This window comes from Corvus kubaryi, unplaced genomic scaffold (assembly GCF_017639235.1).
Source record: "Corvus kubaryi isolate FWS band 111438036 unplaced genomic scaffold, C.kubaryi_AGA036_p1.0 50766, whole genome shotgun sequence".
In the NCBI taxonomy this organism is placed as follows: Eukaryota; Metazoa; Chordata; class Aves; order Passeriformes; family Corvidae; genus Corvus; species Corvus kubaryi.
Window position 1 is genome coordinate 14,029 of NW_024581367.1, and position 14,654 is coordinate 28,682.

At 49.9% G+C, this 14,654-nt stretch overlaps 1 protein-coding gene across 1 annotated transcript; it reads right to left on the reverse strand.

Moving 5' to 3' along the window:
* Nucleotides 1-42: 42 nt before the first annotated feature.
* Nucleotides 43-1,296, reverse strand: LOC121672345 (hormonally up-regulated neu tumor-associated kinase-like). The gene has a single exon (XM_042044966.1). It carries the CDS (start codon nucleotides 580-582, stop codon nucleotides 256-258), a length of 327 nt encoding a protein of 108 aa, XP_041900900.1. The 5' UTR covers nucleotides 583-1,296; the 3' UTR covers nucleotides 43-255.
* Nucleotides 1,297-14,654: the final 13,358 nt, after the last annotated feature.

The following is a 14,654-nucleotide window of genomic DNA, read 5'->3' on the forward strand; positions in this document are numbered from 1 at the left end:
ATATGAAAAGAAAATTTAAAATTAAAAGAAAAAAGAGACAGGTCAAGGCAGCCGAAGTATTGCAAGAGGAAGGCGAGACTGCAGCCGCGGAAAGCTCGGCGGGCGCGGGGGAAGCGCCCGGCGGAGCCGCGGGAAGTTGGGGACGGCGCCGAGCGGGCTCCTCCATCCTCACGGGGAACTCATCCTCTGGAAGGACTTCTCCATCCTGCCGGGGGGCTCAGCCTCCGGGAGGGCTCCTCCGTCCTCCCGGGGGGCTCAGCACACCCCGCACACCAGCCAGCCCCCCGTTTTCCCGCCGTGGTGCCCCCGGGGGGCTCCCGGCGGGCGCGGTACCTTCTCTCCGGTGAGCACATGCAGCCCCTCGCGGACCTTGGCGAAGGAGCCCTCTCCCAGCTTCCTGCCGATCAGGTAGTTGCCGACCCTCTTGGTGTGCTGGAAGTCGCGGAGCCGCTCCCGGGGCGCGGCGGCGCTGAGCCAGGCGGCCAGGAAGGAGCCGCCGTCCGCCGCCGCCCGCCGCGCCTCCCCGCCCGCCGCCACGGCCGCCGGCTCGCCCAGGAGCCCATCGCCCGCCGCCGCCGGCATGCCCGGCTCTCCTTGCCCCTGCTCCTGCTCCGGCCGCTGCCTCCGGGGCGGTCACCGAAGTTGCTGCGGGGAGCGGAGCGGCGGCTGCAGCAGAGGGGCCGCGGGGCGGAGCGGGGCGGGCGGGGGCCGGCACTGGGGCGAGCCGAGGTGCCCCGGGCTGCCGCCCCTCCTTGGAGCCGGCGCCTCCTCCCGTTCCTCCTCCCCGCTCCAGCCTCACGCCGGCAGCGGGGCAGGGGGAGGAGGGACCGGCGGACGGAGGGGGAACGGCTCCATTCAGTTTGAATTTGCGGTAATTTAATCCGCTCGCACGCGGCGGGAGCAGCTGCAATCCAGACCCGACAGCCTGGGGGTTTGCACACCCGGCTGTTCCCCCCGGCATCCCAGCGCGGGGCTGCAGCGTATCCCTCTCCCGGGAATTAACCCGGCGCTCCCGGGCGCGGCCGCCACTCGCTCTGCATGTGGCTCTGCTTCACTGCTGCCCGGGAGCAGCTTTTGTGTTGCTTTCCCCCACCTCCCTTCGCGAGCACGTCCGAGTCCTTCTCGCCGCCGTGTCGGAAAGGCGCGATGGCCACCGCCGCTCCGGCGGCTCCGTTCCGCTCCCTCCCCGCTTCTTTCACCGCCCGCTTCTCCATCTTATCCCCCCCGGCGCTCGGGGTTCCGGCCGAGCTCCCCCCATCCCGCCGCCTGCATCCCCCGAATGCTCCCCCGCCGGGAGCGAGGAGGCGACCCGGGCGCCCATCGGCTGCAGGCCGAGTCCATGGGACTGTCACTGCCCGACCGGCCTTCCCCACCCCGTGGGGAGGGAGAAGGAACGAGTACACTGCCATTGTCGCTGCGGAGCCCCCTCCCACCCAGCTGGGAAGCGGGAGCGGAGGAGAGCAGGGATGAAAGAGGAGACAGAGCCGGCAAAGCCACCCTGCTCTGAGTTTCTCATGGTCAGTGATGCTCTGCCCTCCTCTTTGTCTCTGTCGGTCAGTGATGCTGGCAACCTTCCGCTTGTGCTGGGGGAGATCTGATGGAGCAGTTAATTCACTGAAATGCCTCATAAGGATTTTAACCTCCAACCCATCTTTAGTTGTATCAGCCAGAAAGCCTTAAAGGGCTCCTATTCGTCCTTAAGCACAATCCACATTTTCAAGTTTTGCCTGCGTGCTTGTGTTAGGGAATACTTTGAAATATGAAAGGAACCACGTACACCCTAACAGATGTGAGTTGTGTCACCAAAACCTCCTGTTGAGGTGCAGCTGTACCTGGCACCAGCCAACCTAGAGCTCCCATGCCGTGCCATGCCATGCCATGCCATGCCATGCCATGCCATGCCATGCCATCCCATCCCATCCCATCCTATCCCATCCCATCTTGCCACATGCAAGGCGGTGAACACACCTCTCCCAGTTGTTTAAGCTCTTCTTTGACTCCTTAAAAATGTAAATCTGATTTTGTATCACAATGCTGTCCGTTGGTTTTTGTCTCGACTCCCATCACTTGGCTGGGAGGACCATCCAGCTCCAGTCCCTGCTTCTGGAGGAGTCTCACTGCATTGCTGACGGAATTTTGGCTGGCACAGGTGCTGATGAGCCGTGTGCTCCTTCCACACCACTTTTCCCTGACATCACTGCTTTGCTTGCACTCCCTACCGTAAGCCAGAGCTGAGCAATGCCCTGCTTTCCCCATCCCAACGTAAGGGATAACAATTTGTCGTCTCCCCTGTGTCAGCACAGGCTTCCCAAGCCACAGTTAATCAGATTAAAACATCCCCAGGCTTGGCTTTGGGCAGAAGGTGCTGGAGGAGGCTGGTGGTGAGGAGCTCCGGGCTGTCTGAGCGGGATGAGGTGTGGAAATCTGGCACCTCGGGATGACCCAGAGATGCTTGGGGTGCGGCCAGGGCAGGAACTCTTCCCACCCAGCACCCAGCACCAAGCCAGACACCCCTGGTCAGCCCTCCTGGCCCAGCCAGGTCAGGAGCTGTGCTGGTCTTCCCCCACACTTAGGAGCAGCTCTTATCCAGAGACCCCCTCTTTCTTTGCAGGGGGAAGAAAGCATCTGCTGGGAAGAGGAGGAGAGGGAGGGAAGGAGGGAGGGAGGGAGGGAGGGGGTGCCAGTGCTGGGGTGCAGGTGGTGGGTGAAGGCCTCCACTGCAGGGCAGATCACCAGCAGGGAGAACTGTGGAAGCAGACTCGGCTTTCTGGAGCTCAGCTGGCCACATTCCATCATCTGAATCTCTCACTGAGCTCTCCAAAATGCATTCCCAGTGGCTAAACACATTCTCAGGGCTGAGAACCCTGGAACTGGCTCCACACCACCATGCTCCATTGAAATATATGTCTTCAGATGAAATTTCAAACAAAACAGAAATCCAGCACTGTCCCAGTAGGCAGAAACTGGAGAAGGGAAAGCTTCAAAGCCCATAAATAATAGTTTGGTCTGAAAATCTCCGCTCATTGCATGTACTGGGTACATTTACAAGCATTACAGCACATGGCCACCTAAAACAAGAGTCTGCACGTCCTCTGACCTAACACTATCCTGGGAGTGCTTTGTGCCTTGTGGGAAGGTGTAGGGACACAAGACCATGCCCCACTGCCTGAACTGATGGCAGCTGGGGTGCACTTTGGCAGGACACGTCCAGGAGAGAGCTGCACTGATGTTTCCTCAATCAAAGCTGGAGTGGGAAGGCGCCAGGAGTGGCCCTGTGTTTGCAGAGAAGGTGACCAAGTCCTTGCACAGGTGAGGACAGTGGCAAGGCAGGATGGTTCCATGGTGAGCCTGGGTCTGTGTCACCGTTCCTCTGGTCAGCATGACAAATGTGAAGGTTTTAACAACACTGCTGCGTGGGATCAAAGACAAAAAGTAGGGGGGAAGCTGTAGTGCAGACAGTTACATTGGGAGACTGAAATGTACAGATTGCTTTCGAGATGGGGAGAGCCTATATCCTGTCTTATTTAAATACAGGGCTGTGCTTAGAGGGTTTGGAGCCAGACCCTTTGCCTGCCTAAAGGAATATCCCTTCAGAGACCCAGGCAGGCAGAGCGGGGTGCCTTTGTTTGGGCTCCACTCCACTAACAGAAACATGGTTTGGCCACTGCGAGGATTAAACAGATGTTAATGGTGTGTTTTCCAGTCAAACACCTGAAAATCAGCCCCTTTGAAAAATAAAACTGGCGAGAAATGTCCATTGCAGCAAACATGGGGAGAGTTCTGAAAGAACCCAGTGAATATTTTTTTTTTAATTGCCTCAACTCAAGGACTTAATGAGTTGACAGTATCCTTTTACCAGGCGAGACTGCTGCCTTCTCACGATTCCCATCCTGTCCAGCTGTGCCCATCAGGGTGCAGTCTGGATGAAAAGGGGATCAAAGGCTGCATTCATTTCTGTCCATGCTTTAATTTAAATTTAACTCCAGTGTGCTTTATTTTGAGCTGCAGACTTTCTAGGTAATGACATTTTCTGATTAACTGTTGAAATTACAAATGAATTAAAGGCAGTAGTCTGTCTTCAGGTTGCAAAAGCTGTAATAACAAGCTACTAAAAATAATATAGAGCTTGATTTATGCCCACAAAAGCAAAGAAATTCAGAGTCTCACCCTGACAGTATTGTCCTTTGCCATCTCCAGCCTTTTAAAATACTGCAGTAAAATGGATTATTGGCTTGTGGACTGGGAGTTTTACAGACACGAGGGAGGATGAGGCCCCCGGGCCAAATCCCCAGTGTCAAGGTCTACCTGGGCTGAATCCTTACTGGGAACTCGCAATTGTGCTGCAGGAGAGCACCGAGTACATTCTGTCCTGGTCAAATTAAAGGTGGTAATTCAACATTTCCCTGCCACATCAGCAGGCCTTTTGCAGCCAGTGGTTAACTGCTGACTTAGTCAGGTCACAGGAGATAGCCTGGCTTAGTGCTGATAGGCTAAAAAAAGAGAAAGTCAGGCCATTATTGCTTATGCTTTCCTGGGTATTTCATCCTGCTTTAAAATAATTGGGGATTTTTGGAGGTTTTGGTTTGGGTTTTGGGGGTTTTTTTGACAGCTGTTTAATTTTGTAATATTTGGGGTTCAGATATTACAGGTTAAAAGAGTTTAAATTAATTTAAAGGAGATTTTTTGAAGTGAGGATGTATTTTTTCTTAGATAATTTTTTAAGGGGTTTACAGTGTTTGAATCCCTGAGTTCAGGCAGAGGAGAACCTGTGTTGGCTGGCACTGCCACAATAACAGGAAGGAGCCAAAACATGGACAGCAGGGAGAGGAGAATCCTCTCCATATGCCAGGGATGTCCAGGATCAGCTGAGGACGTTGCGACTTCTGTGCCGGTCCTGCAGATGCCATTCAGCTGACAGGGACAGGTGCCTTCCTAAACCCATGATGGAGAATGAATGTACTTCACTTTTCCATGGTTTCAGGATCCTGCAAATGTTGTCCTCAAAAATATTCAGAACTTAGTTATATATACATGTATGTTTCTATGTGTGTGTATATATATATATATATATTTTTGCAAATTTACCTGAGTAAGCATTGAACCATTAGATGACTTCTACAGAAATGTGTTGGCAGTGGGGTGATCTGGTACTGTACCTCCAAAAGCTCTGCTAGACCCAGAAAAATCTCCGGTTTGCTCCCTGCAGCTTCTGTCCTGCAGGTCTCTGCAGCCAGCACATAAACTGAGCACTTGGAGGTATCATAAAGCAAATGGAATTTAATAGCAAAGTGACTAGCAGGGGGTTGCTGTACTGGTGCTGTTATTCTTTTTCACATTTCATTAATTGAGAAGTTCAATTTCTGAATTTCAGTTAAACTGCTGCGAAGCCCTCCCTGCAGTGCACACTGTCGTGTAATTTGGGACCTTGCATTTAAGTTTCATTTACATGTAAGAGAACACAAGAGGATTGTATGAGAAATGCTCTGTCTTTTCAAAAAGCTTTTAGGTATCAGTGATGGATGAGATGTGAAGAACAAGGAGATCAGACCGTTGTGAATCCCTGGGTTTAGTGTGTCCTGCAGGAAAAGGGGTGAGGTGTTGGGAATGCTGACAGAGCCCCTGCAGTGGCCTCCTTGGGTCAGTCCCTGGTGTTCCCGTGCTCTGAGAGCTGTTTCAGTGCATGATGAGGATGGAGATGGGGTTGAAATAAAGTTTTACATCCCAGGAGGGACTGCTGCTGGTCCAACCACTCCTGCCAGTGCCATACCACAGTGACAATTCAGAACCAAGATGCCCTCAAAACGTGGGGTTGTATCTCCTTACTCTCCTCCTTTTTCTTGGCAACAGGTCAGAAAATATCCCAGTGCCTCAGAGCACAGTCCAGGACTGGCTGTGTGCTTGCATCTTTAGTAAGGGGTGTTCTTTCAGTCAAAGAAAGGCAGAGATTTAAATGCTTCCTTGCAAGAAATATTCCAAACACCTTGTTAAAATGTGACCAAAGCAGCAATTCCGTCCTGAACAAAGACCTCCGTGTTTTGTTTAAGCATGAGAGAATTTGGGATGACTGAATGAACTGCTGGAAAACAGCAAAAGAATCAGATTAAAAACCTTGAAATGAATGCAGTCTTGTACCAAGCTATGAAAATTCATCTTGGCGCTTTGCAGCTGAAAACATTCATTTTCCAAGTGTTTTCCTTTGTGTCCAGGACAGGCTTGCTCCGTGATGACTGCAAGGCTCATTTACAAATCACAGTTACCTTGCTGCAGTCAGGTCTCTGGATGCACCTTCCCAAGCTATGGAAACCACATCAAAGATTCAGGGCTGGGAAGCCCAGTTAGGAAGTGTGCAGTCATTTACAGGTGAATACTCTGGCATATGTTCAGGGCCTGAAACATTTCTGAAGTGATACAAGCTTAAAATAAATCGATTCAATTTTAAATTACGAATCCCTGTGAGGGTGGGGAAGCCCCGGCACAGGGTGCCCAGAGCAGCTGTGGCTGCCCCCATCCCTGGCAGTGTCCAAGGCCAGGTTGGAGAGGGTTTGGAGCAACCTGGGATAGTGGAAGGTGCCCCTGCCCTTGGAATTATTCCATATATATTCCAATCAACAGGTATTTCAGCTCAAGGCCAGGCTTCCAGGTTTTTCGTTGGTGTGCTTCAAAGAAGGACCAACAGGGCTAAACCCAAAAAAAGAAACGTGTTTCTCTGTTACATTGAAATTCTTTCTGTCACCTGCACCTCTTCCCTGTAAAAATTCAGCGTGGGTTTATTCCAGAGCAGGTGCCCATCTGCTGTGACAGAGGTACTTTGGATACACTTCCTTTGCAGGATCAAGAAGGGGTGGCCTGGCAGAGGTCACTTGCTTACTCAAGCATGAAGAACCCCCATGGCACAGTTACCAAAACCTGAGGGGTTTATTTATTTCAATACATTTATTTATTGTAAGACTCCCAGAGGGTGAAATGGTTTTGTTTCGTTTGTTTAATAGCCTGGACTGATAGACATGGTTTAAAAGCCAGCTACATACCGGGCCACCGTTCGTCCCACACAGACTCCCACGGGATGAGTTATCCGAGAGCCTCCCTGCCAGACCCCAGGCACACATCTGAGCACGCAGATGGGCCTTACAGGGAGCCCTGGGGTCAGCGGACGGCGGCTGCAGGAGGCCACTGGGAGAAGCAAATTCCTGAGCTGAGGATGTTTCACAGCGAAAGCAGAGCTTACACTCTCCAGATGTTCCAGTTCAGGGCGTGTCAGGAAAAGCTCTCTGGCTGTTCTCAGCTGTCAAGATAGTGCTCAGAGGAGGGGAAGAGCGAATTCCTGGGGCAGCCTGGGGCCGAGCTGTGCTGTCTCACTGCTCCAAAGTGGGGGGCTTGGGGTCACAGCCTCGGAACCTACACAGGAACCCACACCTGGAAACAAACATGGAATGCACTGGCTGTGCATTTCATGAGGAAACTCTGCAGGTTTGGTTTTCCTTCCCAAAGCTGGGGGACGCACTGGGCAGAGCCTTTCTCCCACAGCTCCTTTGCATCCCACCGTGTTTTAGCCCAGGAAAGGTTCCCTTTCCACACAGCTACGCATCCCCCTCAAGCCCCTGCTCCTGGCTTGGTGCAGCACCTCCAGGGCTGCCCTCAACTCCCTCCCCACGCTCCCCTGGGATCCTTGGCCCAAGCCAGCCTATCTCAACAATGCTTGCTGCACACTCAGAGGGAGCTTTGCTCCCATTTAGTTCCCGTTTCTCTCCAGGTAATTTTTCCTTTCTTGCTTATTTTTCAGTCTCAGAAGTGTTATCAGCAAGCTCAAGCCCCCTGTCACATTGGTTCAAGGAACACAAAGCAGGAGGAGCTCTGGGACCATTTGTCCATGACTCCAACTTCCCCCTTCAACAAAAAAAGAAAGAAAAAACATTGGTGAAATAATATTTCCCATGAGGTTGTGTTGCTCTTTCTCCTACTGGTGCCCTGAGTACGGAGATGGGTTTGTTGCCCCAGCTTCCACTGTGGCTGCTGCTGCTGCAGCCACTTGGGCTCTGATCCCAGAGGTTCCAGGGGGAGAATTGCTTCAAACACTCAGGGGGAGAGAGGTTCCAGTCAACACATCTTTGAAAATCCTTCAGTGGAAAACTGGGAGACAGTTCCTGCTTGATCCAAATGAAATTTTAAAATATTTTACTGGTAGACTTTCTAGAGGAAAAAAAGAAGGAAAAAAAAAAACCCAAAACCCGGATAAAAATATAGTTCTGAATTTGCATATCTACATGATTACAGAATCACTCGCAGATGTGTTTGAATATCAGGTTGATTATTACAAAACCCAGTGGGTTATTCATTCCTGCACCTGTTTCTGTAGCAAGCACATTCTCCCTTGAGTCAGCACTGATCCACCTGGCTGATGAACACTAAGTACCATGAAATATTTGGCAGGGAAGAGGAATTACTCATGAAGACTCTGGCTTTGACAGCACTTTCAGACCCTGCTACTCCCTGTCTGCTCCCAAACGGCCAAAAGAGATAACGTGACTCAGGCACTGGGCGGGCCTTCCTGCCTATCAAAAATAACATTTTAGTCCATGGCTTAAGGGAAAACAAGATGCCCTGAAGAAAAGAAGGCTGCTAAATGATTCGAGCGTCCTGCACTCCTGCAACCCCAGCTGGAAAACTGCACCTCCACAAGTCAAGGAGTTGGTAAACTGAAGAAAATTCAGAAAGGCGCTCTGAGAGTGAAAAAAGATTTAAATAATAAACTTTCCAGTGGAGGAACTTGGTCCTTTTGAGCCTAGCAAAGGGAGGGGGCTCCTGCTCCCCTCCTGAGTACGTACACAGGCTCGCAGACAAGGCTATAATGAGATCCAGGGCTTGGGAGCTGAATCCAGACAAATTCAAGCTATAAAATAAGACACATATTTTTAACAGTGAGGGTAATTAACCAGCACAGCAACCCAGCAAGGCATTATGGCAAAGTCTCCTTCTTTGGAAATCCTTAAATCAAACTCAGATGTGTTTTCTAGGAGCTGCTGTACTCCAAGCAGGAAGGAGCCTGGTGCTGGGTGTCAGGCAGGAAGGTGGCTGAGAGGATCACAGTGGCCCATCTGGCAGGATGAACCAGCAACTCCAATCATTCTTCTGGAACCAACCAGATTCTCCAGGGAGAATCAAGAGAAAGCTTTGCCATGGGAACTGGGAGTTGTTGGAACAGGGAGAGTGGGAAGGTCCAGCAAAGCATATAGGGAGAGGCTCTGACTTTTATTCAATCAGCTGATAGGGCTTGGTCAGCTCTCACGAGCTCGTCTGGAGCTCTTTACAGCTCTATCCGTTCATCTAACAGAGTGCTTCATCTCCTGCCAAAGCCAGCTTCACTTGTCGTGGAGGATGAGTGAAGGAGTCGTCACACGCTCGGCATTAGGGAATGCAAAGGGACAGAGAGGCAGGCTCACAGTGAAGATGAGAGGAAGCTGAAAAACACGGAATGGTGAAGGACAAATGGGACAAAGTTGATTTATGGGATGAATCCAGGGATATATTTAAATACCTAGGGATTGGGTATTTATGTGACTGAAGAATTTTGACTCACAGTTATGATACAACCACTCCTTTAGTCTGTCCCCTAACATACATTAATACAGGATAAGGTGAGAAAAGTGGATGTGGACCTCAAAACAAATAGAATAAGCAGTTTTTAAGCAGTGCGAAGACACACATAAATATATTTAAAGCATAATATTTAAAATCAGTCTGTTTTCAAAAAAGTTTATTTTTAGAAGTAACCCTGGTAATATCACAGGATGATTTTTATATATGAGCAGTACTACTGAAATGTTTGGGCAATCAATAGCCAAGGTTTTATCCAATCAATTAACCAATAACAACATAGATAAATTAGTCATCCCCTTACCAGATTAAAGACTTGTTTCCCTAAAACACAAAAAGCTGTACAAAAAAGCATAATTACATGAGCTTCATCTTCTAAATATTCTAAATAAAATGTTAACAGACCTTAGGGTCACTCAAAGCAGAATACACATCTTCCCAGCCCATGCCAAATGTGCCTCATTGCCAGCTGGTTGCTTTCCAAATAGTGTAATATCAAAAATACAGAAAAGCCCTAAGAATCTTCCCAAAATGTTGGAAATAATTACTTCTGAAGTATGTCCCAATCCCTACATTGAGTAAAATACCAAAATAAAAAATCTTATTTACAAGCACGTGCATTCGACATTAATATATTTCCAACCACACTCACATACTTACAGAAAGGTATTTTTCCTATAATCCACTCTAGGCTCACCCATATTTTTGTAATATGACCCATATTTGTAGATGTAGAGGAATTACAGGAAAACAGAACACAGAAATGCATGTATTGGGGAAAAAAAAACCCCCACCTTTGCAATGTATGTTTCTCATCACACAAAAATCCCCGGGCACGTAAATAAATTTTAAAAACCCCCACTGAACACCAAAAATCCTTGCGCTGTGAAAGAGGCTTTGCTAAGGCAGGCACTAAATTGCCACTGACAATCAGTCACGAGCCTGCAGAGGAGCAGGAGAACCTGGAGAAACGCGGCTCTTTGTAACAGGAAATGAAACATTAAAATGCGGGAAAAGCCCAATGGCTTTGCTGCTTCCAGGAGATGTGGCAGTGAGATGTTGAACTGGAGTCCTTAACCCCCCCCCCTCCTTTTTGCAGTACTCCAGTGTTTTGGAGGAGCACACAAGCCTACAAACCCATCCCACAGCTTGTTTCCTCTCTTTAAGGAAGAGAAGATCCACACACGCACAGGAATGTTTATTTTGGCAGGGTTTGTTGCACTAATCATTTACGTTTGAAATGATGGGATTTCTACCTCGCCAAAAAAAATCAGAAAACCCAACCCACAACCAAAACCCAATCGGACCCGAAGCAGTGAGTTTTGCGAATGAAGCATTTCACAGCTGATGCTGACAGAAGGCACAGCATTACTGGAGCACCGAGTGCAGGGACCAGTGCCAGAAGCTGCCTGTGGCCTGTGCAGGACACCACGGCACACACGGGGCTCACACCCCACTGCCGAGCACCTGCAGCCATCCAGAGGGCTACTGAGCCTGCTTTCCCCATGAAACAGAGTTCTGTGGAAGCATGCACTCGGGACGAGCCCAGCTCACACGCCATGAGCGCTCTGCCCAGAGCCAGCCCTCCCCGGTGCTCCTCGTGTCTTTCCTCCTTTCACAGCTCCTGGGCTTTTATCTCCCGCCAGCCAGCGGGCAAGTGTTTGATGTTGGCACACAATCAACACTGGAGGTGGTTTCCAACTGCTTTCCCTTCCCAGACTCCAGTGTTCAGACCTCACAAAGCCCAGGAGCCCTTCGGATTGCTTAGGAACTTGGCATTAGGGACTTTCTTTCCAGGATCTGAGGGGAGCCTACAAGAAAGCTGGGGAGGGACAGGGGACAGGGGCCTGGAGGGACAGGACAAGGGGGAATGGCTTCCTATTGCCAGAGGGAAGGTTTAGATTGGATACTGGGAAGAAATTCTTCCCTGTGCACAGGCTGCCCAGAGCAGCTGTGGCTGTCCCTGGATCCCTGGCAGTGTCCAAGGCCAGGTTGGATGGGGCTTGGAGCACCCTGGGATAGTGGAAGGTGTCCCTGCCCATAGCAGGAATGGGACTGGATGATTCTATGATGATTCTACCATTTGGATGGGGTTTGATAGGGTTTAATTCAGCCCTGAATCACAAAAATGATCATCCTCTGCAAGCATCCTTCTGCACACAACGTAGAAAACAATCTGCTTAGTGCCCATGGTGCAGTCTGTGTGTGTGGGGGTGTGTTTACATATATATACACATATATAAAAAATTATGTTTTTACTAAGAAAATGAAACAGGTTTTTGTGTTCTCACACTTGGTTTTCTGACTGAAAAGAACTCAGGCTGGGGAATTTTGGATGCAAGCAGGGCTAAGTGCTTTTATTGAGAGCAAAGCAAAAGGTCTGAAAGTGAATCCTGAAAATAAATCAGTATAAAAATATGGTGCTGGAAAGATAGCTGTGGGCACTGGCAGGTGAAAGGGACAGGAGGTGACGACTGTGGCTCTTGGTGTAATGCACTGACACCTCATCAAACCCCTGGCAGACCCTGATCAAAGGTTTATTCAAGGAGCAGCCCAGACAAACCACTTCCGTTCCTTCCCTGATTTACACGGGCGCTGTGGTCTGCACAAGAACGCACCGCCAGCCTTGGGGAACAGCCGAGGGCGGCTGCTGCCACTTTCCGTGCTCCTCCCACCTGCGAGCGCAGAGCTCCGTCCCTGCGGATCTGGCTACAGGGAGGAGCTGGGTTGTTGTGACGAGTTCAGGATAGCGTCCCTGATGTTTGGCAAAGTGTTACCAACTTAGAAGGTTAAGGTAAGAAGGTTCTCATTGGGGTGGCTTGTCAAAAGTGGGTTACGCTGGAGAACAGAACAACGCAGACTCCGTGAAGGATATAAACACCAGAACTTGGGGAAGAAGGGCAAGTAGAAGTACAAAAAACCTGAGTTGATAAAGCCTTTTTCAGTGGAAAATAATCTTTAGACCATACCTCAACATTTCAGAGCAAAGCGCTGGAAACTGCCTTTAGATTATTCTCGCTTTAAAAACAAACAACCCCCCACCAACACCCAGGAATTTTGCTTGATGACCGTCCTCTGAATTCAGGGACACGTCAGATCCTTCGTACTGAGCAAGGAAACAGAGTTCTTTTGTGAAGCAACAAGTTCCTGGACTTTGTTCTTGAATCTGCGCCCCTCATGTGCTACGAGATCAAAGTGATCTTTTATCCTGTGAATTCACATTGGCCCAGGATATTTACTGACACTCCTCAGACACGGTTTCAGGGAGAGCAAATTGTGTTTCCCTGGTTTACCCCTCTTAGTGCGGACATCAGGGCCATCTCCTGGCCATTGCAGGCGCTGGCGGAGCAGCAGTAAACTGAAAAAAAAAAGGTTTGAAATCGAAGCTGTGAAGCCTGTCAGGAATTATTTGCTCCCCAATACCCGCATAGGATTTGATCTCCAAAGTACCAAGGAAAACTTTTATCATCTTTGACCTAAAAACTGTCTCTTGCATAGGACTTCTTTCTCCTCCTTAAAGTATAATCCAGCTAGAATTCTTCTTTTTTTTTTTTTTTTTTTTTTTTTAACCAGTGTATTGCAAAACCAAAAATGCTTACAAGTTAATTAGTTACACATTCCTTCTCAGGCTTAAATACTTCGTGTTTACACCCCATAGAAAAGCACTGATAGCACCCAGAATTTTATTGTACCCCATGGCCCAATTTTATCGTACCCTCTGAGCTGCCCTCTACCCCTTCTTCTGAACCAGGCTCAGCTGAACCGAGCTGTGTTCAACCGATCCGAATCTCATGGAGCTCAGACGAATGGAGCTGAGCCGAGCTGAGCCGAGCACAGCTGAGTTCAGCCGCACAGAGCCGAGCCAGCGAAGTGAACCGAGTTAAGCTGAACCCACTCAAGCTCAGCCGAACCAAGCCGAATCTCACAAACTCAGCCGAACTGAGCCAGAGGAAGCGAGCTCAGCCGAATGGAGAAGAGCTCCGCTGAACCGAACCCAGCTCACACGAACACAGGCGAGCTCAGATGAACCTACTCGAACCAAACCGAGCTGGGTGACCTCAGACGAGCTCAGACGACCCCGGCCAAGCTCAGCCAAGCTGACCCGAGTTCGGCCGGACCCCGAAAAGCCCCGCTGAACTGAACCGAGCAGAACCGAGCTCAGCCGAGCCCCGCCGAACTGAAATTCAGCCGAACTTGCATTTCCTGATGTGTAAAGGGACAAGGACTCTGCTGAATCCCAGCACACGAGTGAGAACAGCAGCAAAAGCTCCACGTGAAGTTGATTTACCCCCTTGGAACCAGCCAACATCACAAAAGGCAAAGACACCGACAGATAAGCAATATTATTTATTTTCTTCCACCACTCCTTGGTGGCTTTATAAAAAATACATTAATGACACCTTGAACGTGTCCCACAGCATTCCCAAACTTCGAACCGCTGGGATCGCACAGTGATTCCAACACATTCCAGTGGCAAGCGCTTCGCCCGGGGAGCTGCTCTGGCTGCTCTCGTGACCATTAATTAGCGCGAGCGCAGTCACTGCCTAATGAACTCCTGCCCGACCCTGCACTGCCGTTCGTAGCCGTGCTGAAAGGAATGAGAGGAGGTGTCTTTACAAACAAGACAGTCATAAAGCCAGATACCGATAGGTGAAAGAACCGACCGAGAAGCGCCGAGTTCAGCCAAGGGGAGCCGGGCTCCGCTGATAGGACTCCCCTTCCCCCTCAAGATGGGACCTTCAGTCCAGCCCTTAACCCAGTTCTTGAGGTGGGTTTTTAAAGAAGAAACTGGAAACTTTGCTATGACTTGCTCTGTACCAAGGGTGAAGGGAACTGCCACAGCTGCTCCTGGGAAAGAGAAGAGCGATAAGCGCTTCCAGTGATTGTGAATGGGTGTCACTGAGGGCAAGAACAAGAAGGATGTGAGATATTTGGGAGAGACTGCCTGATTCTGGGGTTGGGAAAAGACAAGACACAGCTCTAAGTGCTGGTGGGGAACTGAGCAAGGAAATGGGACAGACCTAAAAAGGAGCAGATATGGATAGGGCAGGAGGAAACTTCTG